At 40.6% G+C, this 20,940-nt stretch overlaps 2 protein-coding genes and 1 long non-coding RNA gene across 3 annotated transcripts; 1 reads left to right on the forward strand and 2 right to left on the reverse strand.

The window, feature by feature from the left end:
- Positions 1-148: 148 nt before the first annotated feature.
- Positions 149-2,537, reverse strand: il19l (interleukin 19 like). Its single transcript, XM_018686736.2, has 6 exons — positions 2,481-2,537; positions 1,855-2,034; positions 1,525-1,587; positions 1,251-1,403; positions 1,103-1,165; positions 149-632 (listed from the first exon to the last, which is right to left on the reverse strand). The coding sequence occupies exons 2-6, from the start codon at positions 2,008-2,010 to the stop codon at positions 546-548; spliced, it is 522 nt and encodes a 173-aa protein (XP_018542252.1). The 5' UTR covers positions 2,011-2,034; positions 2,481-2,537; the 3' UTR covers positions 149-545.
- LOC127143089 (uncharacterized) lies at positions 2,439-4,818 on the forward strand. The gene is made up of 2 exons (XR_007814274.1): positions 2,439-2,578; positions 2,999-4,818. It is a non-coding gene; the product is annotated as an uncharacterized LOC127143089 (long non-coding RNA).
- Positions 4,466-13,345, reverse strand: prelp (proline/arginine-rich end leucine-rich repeat protein). The gene is made up of 7 exons (XM_018686732.2): positions 13,197-13,345; positions 8,567-9,005; positions 8,298-8,483; positions 7,996-8,153; positions 7,664-7,860; positions 5,399-5,474; positions 4,466-5,216 (listed from the first exon to the last, which is right to left on the reverse strand). Exons 2-7 carry the CDS (start codon positions 8,999-9,001, stop codon positions 5,126-5,128), a joined length of 1,143 nt encoding a protein of 380 aa, XP_018542248.1. The 5' UTR covers positions 9,002-9,005; positions 13,197-13,345; the 3' UTR covers positions 4,466-5,125.
- Between the last annotated feature and the right edge of the window lie 7,595 nt (positions 13,346-20,940).

The following is a 20,940-nucleotide window of genomic DNA, read 5'->3' on the forward strand; positions in this document are numbered from 1 at the left end:
CTCAGTGACAATGTCTATGATCCGGACATAATGAGAAGCAGGTCTGCAAGTTTTCTGTTTTCATCAGCGGGTTACCTGCTTTGATGGTGCGGCAGTATCACAGAAACTAATATTTCAGAAATAAAAATGACAGGCAATGACTGTGTAATGAAGTTTATAAGAGTATTTTTTTATTGAAGTTGAAATTAAAGCATTTGTAAAATTAAAACATTGAAATTAAAGCTTTACCAAAAATAAACAGTTGAAATTAAAGCATTTTTTACCTTACAGTAGAAGCACACACATATATAAAAGCTGTAACAGCTTTCAATCCATGATAAATATAAATACTTAAAAGCTTATGTCATGTTAATTATAAATATTGCATACAAAATTTTGTCCACATGTCAATGGATAACAAACATATTAGGTTAATTCAAGTACAAAATAGAGAAATGCAAATTGGCACAGATGTGAAGTTGAATTTGGAAATCCCTTCACTCTGCTGACAGGTATTGTCAGTGCAAGAGTTCCCATCTTTGAAGATATCCTGGGGATTCGTTAACTTAATTCTCTTTCTCCAGTCCCTCCAACCACTCCAGCACAGTGTCCAGCTCTCCCATGGCCTTCTGTGCTGCCTGGCTGATTTGAAGCTGCTCAGAGAGAAGGAGAGAGCAAAGATGAAAAACTGGCTCAATGATGAGCACAACTGTATAGAAACAATTTTCAGTTTGCTTTGTCTTGTTAGGGTTGAGCACTTTGGTTAATGGAAGCTGCAGCTGTAATGCTGAGCTACAGACCTACATATCCATAGACTTGTAAATAATTATAGGTCACTTAGGACCCTAACCTGGTTTGGTGGTTTATGCACATCACACCTTTGTGTTTAGAGATATCGTCACATGATATCTGATATAATTATGATTAAAAAAAGATTCCTGATACAATGTTTGTGCCTTCAAACTTTGCTTACAGCTGCTGAAAGCAACAAATTTCTATACAGAGGTGAAATGACTGGCATCTGGGGCTGGCTCCCTGGCACCCTCTGCAGTCTGCTCTGAGAATGTGGGCCATGAAAAGATGTTTATGTCTAGTATAGTGAGTTATTCCATATACTACATACCTTGATAAACTCAGCATGGAGGGAGTCAATTTTCCTCTGGGTTTCCTCTCCACATTGGCAGTGCTGCATAGAGCAGAGCATAATTATTAGAACAACTTAGGGGCTGTTAAAATTAAAATCACATTTTATTATTGAACAACTGACTTACACATTTATGTATGTCTCTTCTGATGCTGACAAAAGCATTGGCCAGAGCGCTGGAGCTGCGCTGCTGCTGAGGCTCTGTAGAGGCATAGTTGTTGAACACCCTCTCAACATAGAAACGCAGCACAAGATGCATGAAGCAGCACGTCTGTCCCTCCTGACAGAGACATACAAAGGTCAGATGATAAAATATGTTTAAAAAAAAAAAAAAAAAAAAAAATCTAAAACGGGTGAGGATGGAAAGCACACAAACATCACTATCTGGCATAAGTACTCACCTGAACACCCTTTATCAGTGATCTGTCCAAAAGTTTTACTCCAATCTCACTGTCTCCTGCTACCTGTCATGTAAAAAAACAAAAAAATTAGTATTGCTCTCTGACGTTTCTGCAAATTTCCACCTACTTAAAGAGGACATAAACAGTGTATGTTGTGAATAGCTTCTGGTATGTTTATGTGTATATGTGTGTAGTCAAGTGATTGCCTGTGTCTGCATGCTATGCTGGATGAGGCAGCCACATTTGTTGATTGCTGTGATTTATTTTGAGTCAGTGTTTTTGAATGTGTGTGGGTGTGTGTTTGTGTACGTGTGAGTGACTTAAACTCACCACATCCGATCGTATGGTAGAGTAATATTTGCGCAGCTCGTGTGTGTGAACTTTGACGGAGCAGCTGTCCAGATGCACAGTTCGGCTCTCGGCAGGTTTGCTCAGACAGCTGAGCAGGAGGAGCAGGCAGAGAGAGCAGCCGAGCAGCATCTTCATCACTGTGGTTATCTGTTGGCAAAACTAAAGGAAACATTTTGTTTGTTGAAATCTCTTCAAATAAATTACTCATTGGTCATCATGTGAAGATAAGAATTCCTCTGTTGAATGTAAAATAAATTCCCAGAGCTTGGCGTGACATCTTCCTAATTCTTGTTTTGTCAGACCAATAGTCCCAAAACTATAAATACTCAATTCATTATGGTTTATAAAATTTACAAAAAAGAGAAAATCAGTAAATCGAAAAACTTCAGAAGCTAAAGTCATATAATACATAATACATGACATAACTGATTAGCTGATCCATCATTAATCTTCTGACACACTAATATTTCATTACTTTCAAAAATCTAAGGCATCACTATCTTAAGACCATTGTACCTGTCTATCAACAGATAAGGAAAAAGGCCATCGCAATGCTCAGGTACCATCACCCACCACTATGACCCAGAGCACACCTGTGGACTCACCTGTGTGTGTGTTTCTCAGAGGAGGATACCCGAGAGAGCTGTGTCCCTGTGCTTTCATGCTGCCTCCTTTTATATTGGAGTGAGGGGGATTTCACCAGGTATTGCACAGCTTACACAGACACATACACACACCTGCACCTGTGCATGTACTCGCTCACTAATTGGTTTACAGGAGAAGGAAGTGTGTGTTGCAATTAAAGGAACTGCCAGTGGATGTCTCAATACGTGATTTGAAGAAAGGGAAAAGGAATGACCGTGGATTTCCTCCTCCGTGAAGTACGGTGTCATCACTGTAGAGGAACGCCTTCGCTGTCAGGGATGTGCTGTGTAATTATGAGTCATTCATTAGATTAGATTGTTGTCTCTGCTCTGCAGCTTTAATCCATTCAGCTTATGTGTTCCTTGTGACAAAGTAGTCACTCCAATATTTTTTTCTCTTATGAGTTTTTAAAATATGTGTAGCTGTTGTTTTAGGTGGAAAGTGTTTTGCACCAACATTAGTTTTGTCTTATGTCCAGCTTCTTTTCAGGCACCATACTGTATAACTCCTGCACTGTGAAACACAGGCCTGCTCATTTTCCTCGAGGAGCACCGTCAGTGGAAGTGACTTCATTCCTGTCAGACAAGTCCTGATCAGAAACACCCACGGGACCTGCTCACCCACTTGTCTGGCCAGGTTTAACTTCTGATGACTGCCAAAAAGTCACTGTCAGTGGAAAGAATCATGAGCAGGGAACTCCAATGGAAACGGGAAAAACCTGTGTTTATGGATTGATATGAAATCAATCAATAGCTTCTCTAGGAATATAACTGTAAATGGGGAAGTGCAAAATTTCCTTGTTTCAAATTGGACCTTCCTCCGACGTGCCTGTCAACGCAACAGATTTCCCTCCAGGGAATATATGTCAGCGTCTGTGGTTAAAAATAGCAGACAACACTTTGCGGGGCAGGAATGGTTAGTGCTTGTTTCTAACCACTAGAGGTCATCACAAAGTTTTTTTGAATATGGAAAATCCTCTAATGATTCCCAGTCTCTGATTTTGTTGCACTGCTTCAGCAGCATCTACTGGTCCAACATATCTGTGCTTATATAATACGCTTTTACCAGAAAGTATGAGTATGAGTAAAGTATGAGTTATATGTTTGTGAGATTGAGTTACAGGTCTTTTCACACAAGCCAGTAACAGAAACACCAGACAGTACTGTATCATAATTCTGCTGTAATTGGTTAAGCCGGTGGCGCGGAACCTTTTCTGAGCTGTGACCCATTAAAACAACACAATATCTCTTTGTGAATCATTGTCACAGGCTTCATGTCAATGATTTGTAAACAGTTCAACCAAAGAGTGATTTTTTTTTTTTCATTTGATTAGTGTTAAGAGGCCAGAGGAGACAATTTATCTTTCAAAGGCAATAGAAGTTTGAAAAAAGAACATTTCTGTGGCAGATAAATGTCTTTTTCTTCAGTCTTATCTCAATCATTATCTCCCGATGCCTCAGAGTTATTTCGTCTTCCCTGAGGGGGTCCTGACAAATGACCTACTTCTAACCACTGTTACTCTTTGCTAATGCACTTTGTTTTATCTTTCTGACGTTTGTCATGATTTTCAAGACTTTCCCTTTGATACATGTCGTAATTGTGCAGTCTTTGTATATCTTTGCTTTAGGTTTGTTACGTTATATTTCATGGCTGAGAGGAACTATTAGAAGTAAAATAATAATAACAAATCAATACATATACTGATGTCACACAAATTATTGGGGAAAGAGCTATGTGGAGTGATTGTCTTGTGAACAGAAACATTATAAATAGCGATTTGTTTACATTCATGGTCAAAAACTCCAGAGGGTGCCTTTAAGAAAAATGGCGCTCTAAGATTTAACTTGACTTTCCCTCAGAATTACTGTGACATAAGTTGCTTTGGTGGTGAGAAAGTCTCACAAATCAAATTTCTAATTTAGATTAAATTAATCATCAAACATGATCAAATGATCAAAGAAAAAGTTTTATTTTCCGTTATTTGTACAAAGCGTCTTTATACAGAAGAATAATATACAGAAGACTACGAATAAAAAGAATAGAATGACATTTTTACATGGAGTACCTTGAAAATCACAGGCACATTTGGGACAGTTTCAACTACATGGTAGTTATGTTTTAAACTGGTTCTTCTGGTTGTTCTTAATGGTGGCAGCTCTACTCTGATCACATCTGCAAGCGAACATAACTACCCGCCATATCTGTAGCTTCTGTCACTGTACCTGTATTTTCAGGCTTAACTCAAACTTTTTTTTTTTTTTTTATATAAACAAAAAAATTACGGATAAACTGTAATTTCTACAGAAACCTAACCCTAAATGTTGGCATATCCACTCCTCCTATATTTATAGTTCACTGTTCTGGCAACAATTAAACTTTTCAAAGCTTTAACTATCAAAGCTTTACAGTTTTTCCATTTATCTCTCACTAACACACTTCCACAGTATCTACGGGTGGATATACCTTGTGCTTCACTGAGTATGTTTTTCCTTGAATTCAGTTTGTACACAGTGACTCTGTGTTTGTTTGTGTGTGTGCTGTGTACATGCATGTGTGTGTGCTTTATGTGTGCGCGTGTGCCTCCAGGCCTCGAGGCAAGTTTCTCCTAAATGACAATAGAGTGGAGATGCCTGAAGCACATGATGATATCCAGAGGGATGGGGGGGCTGAGGTGATTTCCATCCAAACGCAGGTACCTGAGGCAACAGAACAGGTACTTAACATTCCATTACAATGACAACTCCTGCGCTTCAAAATTAATTAGTTTCTTGTTAGACATTGGTAATTATCTTGTTCCTATTTACTTCCTCTCACTGTACTGGCACAGTGGTGCGCAGTTTTTAACTGAATATTAGAGACGTTACATAATGTGACATACCTTAGTCTGGGCACCACGCTGAGATCACTCATGTCGGCCTGCAGGCTGTAAGGGCAGAGCAGGGTACCATTGATGCCTATGAGGAAAACACAGTCATGAATGTCAAGTCTTCAAATGTTGCTTTCTTTCAAACAAGCAAAGAATTTAAAAATATATAACTGAATGAGATTATTTTACTCATTTATAATACTATTAATTTAATCTTGATAATTTATTGGGCACTCATTAAAAGATGTATAACAAAAAGACATGAATCAGTTACTGTAAAGCAAGATTATGAGTAAGACAGCAAGAGGAAATAAAAGAAAAAGTCAGTTATTGTGGAATTTCTTCACATAAGAACTAAGTTCTGAAGTGTGATTTAAACCATGTTAATGAATCTGAACCGAAGCTTTAAGGCCCTGCCAGAAAAAAACTTGTTCCACTCTAGGCTCGACACAGAAAACAGGAAGGCAAGAGTTAGCTTGTCTCTGTCGAGCGTTAACAGTAAAATCTAAATCAGGGGTTCCCAATACGATCCCAAATTATCTATTATCCCTTATGGCATTTGCTAGTTAGCCTTCACTTGCGTCAAAAAATGCAACACTGTTTCACCTGAAGTCATCTGCAGTGGAGGATGAGATTTTCACACTACCGGCTGGCTGGCATTCATCTGAAGCTCAGGGCTCATGGACAGTTTTGGAACTTACTCACACACACATAAGTACCCAAACATGAGGAAGTGTGCTACCTCCTGAACTGCATTATTCAACTCTACTTATTTATGCGAGTCAGCCTTTTCCCACATGAAGATTATTAAGTCCAAATACCGTTCCACCGTGACTGATGATCATGTGGAAGCCCGCTTGAGGTTTTCTACCAGCAGCTACTGTCCGGACTATGCAACCCTGGCTGACTCCATTCAGCGCAAGTAAGGTAGAGACCATAATTGTATTGAATTGTAGGTAGATAATTTTGACATGGTCATTTTAAAAGAAGCTTGCAAGCCGAAAAAGTGTGGGCACCTGATCTAAGTGGTTTCACTATGCAAAATGACGTTGACTTATTCTACGAAGTAAGATACAGCACTAGTGCTCCAATGACTGTGAACTTGCTATTGGTTAATGGAGTTCCAGGTAAGGTCAGGGGGTTCAGACATATAAGATGAATAAATTAGGATTGTGCCAATATGCTAGATTTAAAGCTGCATTACTTGTGCTTTTGGCCACTAGAGGGCAGACTAACTCAAACAGTCTTGACATATTATCTTGAATGGTGTAAAGTATTAGCAAACACGTGCCTATTTACACATCTATCAGGCATGAATAGCATTAATATGGAGACATGTTTCTGGTCGACTGAGAAACCTAAGTCCAACATTCACTCTCTTTTAATTTATTGTAGGAGGTTTATGATTATGGTTAAGTTAGATCACTTAAATACACTTGGTTAATGAGGTTTATGGCAGAGAAAGTAAACTGACTCATTGAAGACAATTCCAGATGTGAAAACACGTGCTTATGGTAAACAGATACTCAGCACAGGAGGTCTGGTGTTAATCGGAACTTGATATGTCCTTTATGTATATTATATACATGTGCGTACAGACTGTGCTTGATTGATGTTTCGCATACACTTGCATTAGCCTTGCTTTTCCTGTTACAACTTTATCATTCTACTTAGTACTAAAAGGAGTTTGTAACCTTGTGTATTTCCTAGCATAGCTCTGCCCAGTGTTAACCTAACCACAGAGAATTAATTGAAAACACATGTGACATGTGCAGGGACTTGAATAGAAATGTATTGCAAAAAGGCAACATTAAAGCTGCATTAATTGCTTTTCTGGCCACACAGGGGGCCATGGAAACAAGCTGTAAACACAAGACTGACATGTCTATGTTATGCCTAAACAGTTGCCTATTTAGACTTCTGGCACATGTAGAGCAACACAAGGTTATGTAGATTTGTCTTTCTGACCACCCCACAAATGTAAACATGTCCTTTTATATCTGATGTCCGCTGCATCTGGAAACAAAGTTGTTGAGAGCTGTGAGAGTTAACCCAGACAGTAAAGTTGTGGGTTGGAAAGATTCTAAAGCACTTAAGTCGGGTGACAATTCTCTGTGGGTTCATTGTGATAATGATCCATTGTTATTGTAAGAATACTGGCTAGTGCAGCTTTAAGAACACTATGTTCTATAAAGATGATCGCGTGTCTCAACACATTTCTCACAACACATTTATGCGACCTTTTCCCACATATCCTGAGAACGGTGTTGGACTTACTCTCGATGCTGTTGTGGTTGAGATGCAGGTGCTCCAGGTGACCATTGAAGAGAGGAACAGAGGCGAGCTGGTTGTGGGCCAGCTGCAAGTCCAGCAGGGTGGAAACGTTGAACACATTTTTGGGAACTCCTTTATCGCTCAGCTGGTTGTAGTTCAGCCTCACAAATGCCAGGTGAGTGAAGCCTTTGAAGTAGTCTCTGAGTGAGAGAAAGATAGACAGAAAAGAACAATTGTGAGATTTAAAATCCAGCCACTGTTTAATAATGCATCCAGTGTATGTCTGCGTGCTTGTGTTCATCAGCTATGTGACAGCGTGTGCACTGTATACTTGCTTTGGGATGTCATCTATACGGTTCCTGTCCAGGAAAAGTTGAATGAGGCCACTGGGTACGCCATCAGGCATCTTCTTCAGGATGTTGTGAGCCAGATTGAGCTGCATGAGGCTTTTCAGGTCCCTGAATGTGTTCTTACCCAAGTCACTGTCACTCAGCTGAGGAGAAAGAGTACACATTGTACAGTATGTTCACTTATACACTACATCACTGCTCCAGTGATGCAATCAAGCAGTTATCACTGCTCATACCTAAACAGCACATTGATGCTCACAAAAGTACATTTAAACTGAGAGGTTTACCTGGTTGTGGTACAGGTCAAGCAGAGTCAGGTTCCCCATCTTGCTGAAGGCACCAGAAGGGATTTTGGAAATACGATTCCTACTGAGGCGGAGCTGCTCTAGGCTTGCTGGGAGGCCTGGAGGGACCTCTTTTAGCTGGTTACGGTGCACGTAGAGATACAGCAGTGCTGGAATCTTCTGAAATACCTGCACGAGAGAAAGATCTAGAATTTTTAGATGACTTTATGGTATTCTGGAATTATGAATATTAGTCAAGGAAACTCCCTCACCTGTTTATCTATTCGATGGATGCGGTTGTTTGCCAAGTTGACCCAGCGGACCTCAGTGGCGTTGACGAAAGGCTCTGCTGTCACCTCTGAGATGTAGTTGTTCTGCAGGTACAAGTAGTGGGTTCTGGATGGGATGACAGGGATCACACGGATGTTCCGGTTCTCACAGTTGAGAGAATTCGGGTAGCTTGGGGAGCAAAAGCACTCTCGGGGGCAGTCAGGATAGATGGAGGGCGGGCCCAGGATGGGCGGGGGGAAGTCAGTGGGCTCCTGGGGTTCTGGCTGTGCTGGTACAGCAGGCTTTGGGACAGAAGGCTTCCTGGTGGTGGTGCCTGGGCGCCTGGTGGGCTTCCTTGGCCGAGTTCTCTGGGTGTACACTGCCCCCATCAGGAGGAACAGAGCCAATGCAGAGAAGAGTCCCGCGCCGGCCTTCATCGTCCTACAATAGAGTACAAAACAGTGGAAGTTCATTTTTATATTCTACTATATGAGAGAAAGAAGTCAACCCACAACACACAACCTGTCATTTTGGTTCTACTGGTTAGCCAATGCCGTCAGCTAATTCTTCCCACTTAGAAGGTTTAACAACTGGAATATATTGGTTCTTTTTTTCTTGGCCTATGTGGGAGCTCTGGGAGTCAGCAGTGCTGACTCTCAAGTGTGCACAAACTCTGTTTCCTTGATTAGCAGTCATTTAGAGGCTCACTGCCGACTAAGACAATTGTCTCCTAACACAGTGAAAACCTCAGTACACAGCTGTTTGTATTTGTAATTGTTCCTATTTTGGGAGGGTTTTGGGAATATTTCTTTGTGACTTGCAGCAAAAAATATTCTAAGGCACCACTGTTTTTTGTTCAAACTGCGTTGCGATAAAGAGCTTTCAGGGCTGAACTGGTGAAACAGTAGTATCAAGACAAATAATGAAGGAGGTTTCTTTTGGATCTTATCCATGAAAACAATGATTGTAGTACTGAAAACCAATACATTCAGCAGTCTGCCACCTGCACTTTTATTTTCACATCAAATATTGCTGTCTGATTACAAAAGTATAGAGCAAATGTTTCTATTTATGACTTAACTGTCCTGTTAGGCTGAAAATAATTAAGAGTCTGGTTAATGTTTTATGACTTTCCCAGTTTCTCTCAGAGTTTCTGTCAATGTGTATTAATAAGAAAAGAATGTTAATGAATGCTATGAATCAATTATGATAGATAACTATAGTAGATATTAGATATTTGGTTTGTGGTTTGGTAATCTAAGCAAGATGGAGAGGAGACAAGAAAGTCTAGGGAAGAGTGATTTGTTTAATCTAATTCAGCTTAAGGGTAGGAGGGGCAGATACTGGTACAGGAAATTAGTGCTTAAGATGAGGAGGAGAGGAAAGGTTTTGGGATAAAGGCTCTATTGTCAGCACTTGTCCAGAGGGAGAGCTGTGGAGGGGAAAACTGCAGGTCTGCAAGGTTAAAGCTCTTTGACCCATGAGAGGCCCAAAGGAAACTGGACCTAATCCCAATGACTCTGTGGTGGATCTTCATCTTAAAACATTGTACATATATGTTTAAAGTTTACAGGCATAGTTTTTACTCTTTTTTCACCATGTTTTCAGTGTGAGTTATTGTTTCAGAATTGTTTAGATTTAGGCATTTGATGAACTTAAATTAGCATGTTGATGGTACAGAGACCCATCCAAGACACACCTGTGAGTTTAAACTTTCACAACAACAGCAGAAAGGAAGTGATTTTAGGTTTGTACTGTAATTAATTGCTTTTCAAAATATGTCCAACAGATGTATGCAGCTTAGATCAGTTTGGCCCTTGTGTGTATACAATGTAATGACCTCCATGCTCTCAGACAGAGATGGAAAGACTTACACACACACAGATGCAGATGTTTGACTTATTGTCACAAAAATGTACCATTCGCTGGAGATAAATCCATTTTGCAGGGTGGAGTGATTTCCTTTCAGGCTGCGCTTACTGCATCTCTTTATCCCAACATTTTAGATTATACAGAATGCCTGTTTGTGTGCATTTGTTTCTTTGTACTTTGTATTGTACCTCATCAGCATAAGCCTGCTGTAAACAATCACCACACAGCTGTCAAAATACACAGTGCTTTCCGCACACTGAATGTCCCACAAAATGCAATATTAGTTTCCAATCACTTTGCTCCAGTTATGAAAGCCGCTGGCCGATTTGATAAACATCACGCATGAATCATGGGGCAGGAATGAGGCTCAGAGCCAGAATCCGTCCTGCATGGAAAAACATATCTGATTTTTTCTCTGACGGTGTTCCCTGGCACTGCCCTTCCTTTTCCTTCTACGCCACCCAGAGCCTCCCAGCCCCTCGCTCAAAACCAGAACCAGCTCTCTTCCCTCTCATGCTGCTTGTTGTCATCACCAGTAGTCTGGCAAACAACTAAAGCCTCTAAGTAAGGGATGGCTGACTCATTGGTTTGTTATTTGTGACCTCAATAAGCAAATCAGATACATATCAGCGTGAGAACTGCACTTATTTTGCAGTGGTTCAGAGATTCTTGTAGTAAATCTCTGCAGATCGGTTGTCGTTAATCTTTGGCACACCCATTTTGCTGAACCATCTTATAATAAAACGTCGACCAGCTTCTGTTGTTTCAGTCATTGTACATACAGTCATTTTCATTAACAAATAGAGTTTGTCCAATTGTCATAATGTTGAATTGTGACAATTTGGTGATGCAGCCACTCAGTTGACCTAATGGTGGAACTGTTTCCAGGGTCAGGAATGAACATGTTGAACACTGTCAACAGTTCAGTTTTCATTATCTTAAATGTAAATTCTGAATATGTCCAGTAGAATTAAAGAAGTTAAAGTATATTTAATTTCTCATGAGACATTTCTCCTAGAGATGTTTTCATTGTATGTTTGACATCAAAGTTGCTTAGTTACAGTGCAATAGCAGATGTTTTGAATAGTAGCCATTTTTTACATAAAAACTATGACTATAATCTTCAAACTTTAGCACTAGTTGGGTACTATTACCAGGTAAAAGCCCTTTTAAAGGCTCATCAAAAGAGTTATCAGTATTTTCGGTCAACATCAGAGCTGTATATTCAGACTGTTGTTTATTTTTTGTGTGTATCGAGAGATGAAAATAAATAAAAATATAATTCTCATTCTCAAAGGGCAGCCAGGGAAATAAAGCTCTTTGTCGCCACAAAGTCCTTGGTGATGAGCTCCTTCCAAGTCATCACATTTTCTCTCAGTTTTCTGGCAGAATGTCCACTGTCATTTTTCAAACCAAACAATGATCACCAGTGTTTCATAAAGCCACAAATAAGAGTCACATCATGCACAGCAGAATTTAGAAATCTGAAAGATATCTGAAAATGTCGGTGACTAATTAACACGATTACAAATGTCTCTAACATTATTCATCATGGGCATGCTGAGCTGTATATGTAACCTAAGAACAAATCGCATCTTATGACTGTTGATCTAGACTCATTTCTACAGATGTGCGTTTTTTTGTCAAAATGGGTTGAGACACACACACACACACACTTTCAATTCTGCACTGGAAATGTGCCAGTTATAGAGGAATCTGCCCTCCGTTCAAAACCATCCTCACCAGCAGATACTTTGCACTAATGCCAAAACATTTCCTCATGTGGGTGTGGCAGTCCTGGCTGTGCAAAGATTGGATCTACATCTGTGGTACGTCCATCTGGATGTGCAGTTAGAGAGTTAGAAGGTGCAGAAACAGTTTATAAGTAGAAATATTATGATTATAATCCAGAAAGAAAAATAAAACAGAACTCCGCACCATCAGGCTCCAGCAGGCAGTCTGTTCTCCTGCTTGACTGGACAGTTTCATCACTGCCTCTTCGTCCTCATCATCAGCAAGCTCAACATAGGTCAATTAATGTTACATTTGTCACTCGCTGCAAAGAAGGATTTTTTTTCCAATGTTCAACCCACTTAAAGCAGAGCTTGTGTTAAAAAAAAAACATGCATCCCAGAGATGTTTTAATACATTTCCAGAAAATTCCTTTTCAGTTTTATTTTGGCCTCTAGTTAACAATCCAGGGAAGATGATCCCTCAGAATTTGTAATGATGGAATTGCTTAGTAAGTAGAAGTTTAGAAGTTTCAGGAAAAAAAAAACCACTGACAGATAAAATGCCTGTAAAACCCAAAGGATCCATCTGATGAGCTGCAAAACTGAAGATCCTTCTGCACCAGCCAAAGTGAGCCACAGGGCAGTTTTTTTATAACCACAATGAAAGCTTCACTCTCTTCATATTTTAACTTTCCAGCAGCAGCAGCTCTCCTCACTCACTGATGGAAAAAGCTGAAATCAAGGTGAGCGTGCAGGAGCGGGGAAAAGCGCCAGAGTCGAAGTGTGCGGCAGCTCCCTGGAGGACAGAGTACCACTCGGTATGGCACATACAGCATGGCCCAGCTGTGCCGGTGCCAGGATCCCCCTCTCAGTCCACACACACATGTACATACACACACACACATACACACTGCTCTTTCTGCTTCTCTCTGTTTCACACACAAACACACTCTGTCTAGAGTCTTATCTTATTGATCATGCCTTATCAAAAACAGTCCCCCTGGAAACAGCACATAAAGTTTCTTACCTGCCTCTGGTACCTGCCCTCTTTTGTCAACTCACAAGTTTTGTGTCTTTTCGCCTCTCTGCCTCTCTCACTCTTGTCCTACCCCTCCCTCCCTCTCTCTCTCTCGCTCTCTCTCACTCTCTCTCTTCCTCTGTTTCTCTCCGTCCCTAACCCTCCCCTCCCTCTCTCTCTCTCCTTTGGTGGACAAGCCTGCCTGTTGGGTTTGTTCCCTGGCTTTTTTCCCTCTGAAGGTCACAGTGGTTCTTTCTCCCCCTCTGCTCGGCTCAGGGCCAGAGAGATTAATTCCCTCTGGAAGACCGCAGACTCTTCCATGTGTCCAAACTGTGTCACAGTTTATTATTATTTTGTTGTGTCACAGCAGAGCATGAGGGTGTTTGTCTCGAAAAGACAAAAAAACAAGGATACATGGGTTTTGTTTGCATATTTGTACATATGCACGAGGATGTGTTTCTATATCAGAAGTCTTTGAGAAACGTTGTGAACACTGGACCTCTGTTAGGGAAAGCCCAGCTGTAATTGCATCTCTCCTCTGTCTCCCACCCACTCCGCTATTGTTTAGATGACTGCACAGAGATCCAGTCATGTGTTTTTCATTAGCAGCATCTCTCTGCAGAGTCCGTGGCATCTTTTCTGTGTCAGTTAAATGTCCAGGAAGATTTTTCTATTTCCTCAGTCTGATTACTCAAGTCCAGCTGAGGCATGGGGAGGGGGGCTGTGGAGGGTCTCTCAGGAAATGGGGCTCTGTGGCACTCTGATTAACAACATGAAGAGCTCCCTATTAGCATGTGTGCATATGTGCTTATATGTCACTGGGGGATCAGAGGTGGACATGTGTTTGCTGCCCTGCATTCCTGCACAGTGAGCTGCAGCCGAAGAATAATGAGGCGAACATATGTGGGGAAAAGTCTCAAACACACATGCACACAAGTGCAGCTCCTTCTTCCACTTTCCCCTCACAGTCTTTTTCTTTTCATGGTTTCTCCCCACTGCACCCTTGTCTCCTATTCACTCAGTCAGTCACCAGCTTTGGGATATTGAGCTCAGCTGGGCCAAACATCTGGACCGGACTGGTCCCAACTAAGATGGGGAACAACAAATAAGTCAGACAGAGGGAGAGAAAAAGAAAAAAAAGAGAATATGTAACACATACGTCACTTTTTGAGTGGTTGCTGTTTCTCCTTCATCCTCTCTGCTACCATTTAAGACAGGCTGCTTAAATGCTATTTAATGACTCAGCTCCTCTGATCAACTGCCACAACCTAATGTCTGTGTAACAGTTTTTATATTGTGTGGGGATGACATCATTGGAAAGAGTTGCTCATTAACAGCAATGCTTCATGATTCAGCTGAATGTTTCATATATCATGTCTATGATGTAAATTCATCAGAAATTAATTTAAAACAGTAGATGTAACATGTTGAAATCGAATAAATTGGAAACTAAAGCAAAGGTGATTCTCTGAATGAGGTGGTCTAGCCACAAATTGTTGGTATCTGGCTTCTGTTCGGCGCTGTGTTGACACTAAATGTGACAGACTCAGTCTGTGGCTGCAGTGCTGTTTCTACAGAAGTGGCAAATAAAAGTGGAACGCCCAAACAAAACAACAAGGGAGGCCCATCAGCATGTGCCTGTGTCACATTAGAGAGAGAAAGAGAATCACAAAGAATTATCAATTCCACCCATTTAATTAATTTACTGTTTTATTTTTGACATCTCTGCTTCATTATGACAAAGATAGTGGGGACAGACAGGAAAGGCAGGAGAGGGAGAGAGGATGACATGCAGCAAAGGGCCCTAGTGATTCAAACCCGAGCTGCAGTAAGGACTTAGCCTTACATGTCAAGGCCACCAGTGTGCCTGAATTAATCTTATTATTTATTGTATTATTAGGACTTGATAATGGTAATTTACTCCCACTCTCCTGTCCAGTACACTGTGGAAACACAACACAAGATGAGTATGTTAGATTAGCACAAAATTTGGCAGCAAGTTAAGCTTGATAGCTGAGCTGATAAACTGAGTAAAGTCACTTATGCAAAGGTTTTTTTTTTTGTGAGGAGGATAAGTTAAGAGTAAAAAACCAGAGTTCTATGTGTGAAGTGACTGTTATTAAAGTCTGTCTTTGCAGAATGGAGGGAGAAAAAGTTCCTCTGACAAAACATGAGAACCACTGGTTAAGGCTGGTTTTTAAACCTGCCCTGTCCCCTCATAAACCTTAAAGTAAATAGACTTCATTGTTGCCATATTTTATTAACTTAAGCTTAAGCAGCTAACTTAAGCAACAGCTCCTGTATTTCTCTCCTCACCTGTCTAAAATTTGTCTGTCGTATTTGGCATTTAATTTCTGATTTAGCTGAATCTTTATGGGCCTCCTAAAGTGTGTTTATTAACATCATCTCCTCAAGTTTTCTGTCAGACATTTAGGTTTAGTGCCCTGTGCTGACAGCATGTAAAATGGTTCCAGTCCCAAGAACAGTCATATGGTCATCACCTCATAGTTCTCTGGGATAATCCCAGGAATAAGTTTTGATGAATTATACTTTTCTTTTTGTATTTATTGGAGCTTAAGTAGCTAAAATTTGAGAATAAAACTGTGTGGTTAGGATTTGTATGTGAAACTTAGTCACATGGCCTGTGGATTGTACCATTTGGCCTGCAGCGCTCAGATACACAGAGTCTGGACAAAGCTGGTTGGATTTCAGTTCTATGTTTTTCAGGGCTGAATTCAACCTGTTGATCCAAGAAGAGAGGTATTTATATGCCGGACAACCTGCGTTTACTGCAGGAAATCTTAAAGCAGCAGTCCTCTTCATTGCTATTACATACTGCAGCAGCTGCTCTCCAAGCAGACGGGGTGAGCGAGGCAGCCTCAGGATCTATCCCAAAATGACTTGGTGTGTATAATAATCTGAATACTTTCCAAGAACGGCCTGTTCTGTCATCTGCAGAGTGATTTAGATGATTGAACTGTTTAGCTTAAAGGAGACGCGCATGAACTTCAGCCAGAAATGTTCCCATAGGAAATACAGCCAGAGGAATTAACTAATACTAATAGTCTCCCCAACATTAACAGAGAACTTTCTAATCTTGTTTCGCTGCAGCAACAAGATGATACAGCATCCTGTGAGCTCTGTGTATACATACCTAAGTTCTGTGGGCTGCACCCACTTTCTCCTCGCCAAAGTCAACTCAAAAGCCACAGTTTTGGACGCCCACCCTGGCAAATGTTAGCAGTCTTTCATAAAACCAAGTTTTTACAGTATTCTCATTGTCTTTGCACTTGAAGGATGTCATACAAATACACATTTATTGTCTCATGACTCATTTTACGGTTATACAAATTACATTATTATTGCATTAATCACAAAAAACTGTGTGATTCACTTAAAACAATGCGGGGTGTTTATACAAATATGTCCAGCAGATCAAGTAAAAACAAACACTGTATCCTGACAGGCTTCTTTCACTGCCTGTTTTATCTGCCAAAGATAAAATGCACAGACCGTGTGTTCAGCTTTTGCAGTTAGCTACACCGCCCAAAACCTGCCTAAAAATAGGTCACTGTGCATGCTACCACAACAGGTAGTTGGAAGGCTCTGTGTTTATCTATGAAGTCAAATGGAAAATATTTCTCATTATAACATCTGTCTATCAATACACGCAGATTGGACTCAATATTAAAACCACCAGCCTAATATTGTGTAGATCCCCCCTTGTGCCACCAAAACAGCTCTGACCCATGGCCATGGACACAGGACCTCTGGGGGTGTCCTGTGTTGTCTGGCACTGGGGCATTGGCAGCAGGATTTGGGTCCTATGGGTTGTGGGGTGGGGCTTCCATGGATCTGGCTTGTTCCAGGACATCCCACAGATGCTCTATCAGACTGGGATCTGGGGAGTCTGGAGGTTGGGTCAACACCTTGGGCCTCCCGCATTGTCCTGCTGTGGGAGGCCACTGCCATCATAGATACTGGTGCCACAAAGGGTGTGACTGGTCTGCAACAATGTTTAGGTGGGTGTTATAGGTCAAGTAACAACCACAAGGTTTCCCAGCAGAATATTCTATCATAACAAGAAGATCAATGTTATCAATGTCACTTCATCTGTCAGTGGTTTTAATGGTGTGGCTGATCAGGGTATATATTGTATAATTATATACATATATAGATATACATTGTATATACATAGATACATACTGTAACTTGTTTTATCTTGTAGCTCAGTGGTCTCTAACCACCGGGCCGTGGATCATTTGGTACCAGACCGCACAGAAAGAATAAATAACTAGTATTATTTTATGTTATTGACTATTGGAGCATGTGGGGTGTTTTATTTTGAAACATGACCGGAATCTCTGCCCATCACATCCGTCTGTGCCTTAGGATACCGCTTGACACACACCTGTCTCTGTCATGGTGGTGATGACCGACAGGTTAAACTAGCCAGCAAATTTCTGTGGAGAGTTTCTTTGAAAAGGGAAAAAGGCCCAATGATGAAACAACAGAAAAATCCAAGACTGTCAAGAAAAACAAAGCTGCATTGGTTGGGAAAAATCCGAAATCCAACTTAAAGTACGGCCTTATCGCGACAGGTGATTCACCTGCTTCAGGCCTCCTCCACATAATATGTGGCAACAGACTATCAAATGAGGCAATGGACCCTTCAAAACTGCTTCGACGCGTAGAGACGAAGCACCCTGCATTAAAAGACAAGACAGAGTCCAAGTTCTTTGAGGACAAAAACGTGGAGAAGAAGGACAGAAACAAGTCTTCAGGACCACCACAGCAACAGGTGTAGCTACACTGAGAACACCGTACTTCGTTACTAACTGTCTTGCTAAGGCTAAGAAGTCTCTCACTGTTGGTGAAGACCTGATGCTGCCTTCTGCTGCGTTATGGTGAGTTGTATTTATAATGCACTTTACGATGCAATATTATCTTGCATGAAACTTTAAATGTTATAATGCCTGCTGAACACCATCAGTAACTGTGGATCCCAAAAGCAGCTGATGAGACTAAGAGGCATTACATCATGCATGAACTCATACTACTCATGCCGTTAACTGACAACTGTGTTCTCGCAAGTAAGCATATTGTTAAGCACGCCAAAAGAAAGAAGCCACCTGGAGTGTGGACATTTCCAAATCAAAGCTCATTCTAATAAATTAAATCAAACATTGCCCAGCCCAGACAGGCTTCGGCTCATGTTTACACACAATCTGGTGACCTTCATTTACAACTGGTGCAGTGAATTATTGGAATAAGTTACTTTGTCATTATGTTTTTTCTCTAAAGATGACTTAAAATGCTGGACCTTTGTAAATCTCTTTGGATGTGATGGGTGTAACTAGCTATAACGCAGTCGACTGAGATCAGACGTCTATGAATGGCTGATTGAACACATCCTTCTGTATATTGGCAATGTGTGCGCTGACAAGCCAGGAGCCATGGTTAGGCCAGCTTGTCTGGTGAAATGTCAGCTTGTTTAAACTGCATGAAGTATATGGATTTTCCATGCTTTTCAAAAAACAAACAAACAAAAAAAAAAAAACAAAACAAAACCCAGCACTTGTCAGAACTGATTCTCATGTGGTTCAGGCATCTTGTTCAGTTTTCTTATTTCTTATTGCTGCTTCTGTTATTTGGAGTGCTACATCTGAGATTAATTAGTTCTTTGTAATTCATCACAGCAGTTTCTGCCAAATAAGTACCCAGTGAATAAGAAATTGTCAATATCATGATTTCCTCTAAATCATAATAGACTCGTCCTCATCTGGAGTCACAGAGAGATGTACTGCACACATTCAAGAGTAACAGCTTGTTTTGCAAGATTTAATTTTAAACACTCACACTTGCTTCTTCTTATCAGCATTTCGTTCACAGTGGGTGGAATTTACTGTTTCCTCCCTGTTGTTACTGTTGCTACGCCTGTCAAATTTTCTTGCATGACACATGCAATTTACTGTGATAACGTTTGCACATGTACTGCTCAAAGATCCTAGTAATTTTAGAAACAATGGGTTCTTGATTTCAGGGGCAGACAGAGCAGACAGAGCAGACTTCTCGTTTCTAGGCAGCAACTGTTGATGACTGAAATGACGACTCTCGTTGGCAGAAATGATCATCTGTAGCTAGCAACCTAATTAACGTTAACTTACCATGGTTTAAGACACAGTGTCCAGCTGGCATTTTAATGTGTCCAGCTGAATTGTTTCAAAATAAGAACCTTGTAAAAGATAAATACACTCACTTTTGACACTCTCTTAAGTATCACTCTAACTGCAGCTTCATGCACGCCACAGCAGGTTGTGAAATCAAAAACTATCCTGCCAAAACTGTTGCTAATAAGTGGTGATTGGACAATCACTGTTCAGGGGAGGGTTTTTTTTTTTTTTTTATCTATTATGTAATTTACTGAATCAAAAAAAGGGCCTTTATGTGGACTCAGATCATCCTTTTACATCAGGAGATGCATGAATGTATCCAACATGTTGAATAAGCTTATATTTTTTTCACTGTATAGTGATTTGGAGACAGGAAAGAGTAAAGATGTTTACACAGATGGATTCTTTTTGATAAAGGAAGCACAAGCTTACCTTGCCCATATGCTTTATTATGTGTTACTGGTGCGGCAGAGCAATGTGTGTGCGTGTATGCATGTGTCTATATTGTGTTAGGTAAGCTGCATGTGTTTCACATATGAGTCTGGTATTCAGATAAATATGGAATGTGTGACACAGACTCCATCAGTAGTTGAACTCTCCTCTCACACGCAACAAGCATAGTTCACACATTCAGTGTTGAACCTGGATCCTAAACTCTACATCTCCCACCTTTAACCACTCTGGCACAGCCACCTACATCCCTACCCCACCCCCCTACCTCACTTAATGTGTAATCAGCAAGCTAATGAAAGTGTCATAGAGAAAAGAAAAACCACAGCTACTCACCCTGTTCTGAGTTGTATTGCATTATCAGCTGCTTAAACATCCAGTAGTGCACACAGCACAGAGACCAGGAAAACCTCAGGAAATGGTGTTGTAAAAAAGTCCCTTTCACTATTATGACAAACTCAGACAGAATCCTCTGTATCACTCTTATAGTAGATAGGATGCTTGTATGAAAAAAAAACTATATGTGAGAACAGAGGCTAGATTTGAGTTTCAAGAACAGAAGATTTTGTGAAGATTATGTGTTCCCCACAATAGAGACTGAGGCTGATTACTGTAAGCTTGTGGCCAGGACCATTTCTGATACTGTGTTCAAAAATTAATCGCTGCCATGAGTACACAAGCTTCTCTTATTTTGCAATGAAGTGGTTTTCACACATTGCACATTGGTGACTCCATAAAACAGAAGTAACTCTCTTCAGACCTTAAAGGAAATACAAGACAGCAGAATCAGCGTCTGTGTGTGTGTTTGTGTGTCTAATGAGAGGGCTAGAGGTCTTAGTCATGCTTGTAAACAGGCCTGTAAATGAAACTAATGACTTCCTCGGTCATCTAGCCAAAACCAGAAGTACCATACAAGTCTGTGATGGATTTAGAGATGATTTCTTCTCCCAGTAACAAACAGACTCCTCACACAGCTGGGAGGTCCAAACCTCTATGTATATTATTCCTCCCTGTCAGAGTCAGTTGGTCTGTCAGTCTGTCCAGGAGTTTTGTTTGATGCTTATTTGTTAAACATAGATTTTACAAGAGAACTGATTTTGTGGGACAGTCAGGGCAGTGACACATTTGAC

The sequence above is a fragment of the Lates calcarifer genome, linkage group LG12, assembly GCF_001640805.2.
Source record: "Lates calcarifer isolate ASB-BC8 linkage group LG12, TLL_Latcal_v3, whole genome shotgun sequence".
Taxonomy (NCBI): Eukaryota; Metazoa; Chordata; class Actinopteri; family Centropomidae; genus Lates; species Lates calcarifer.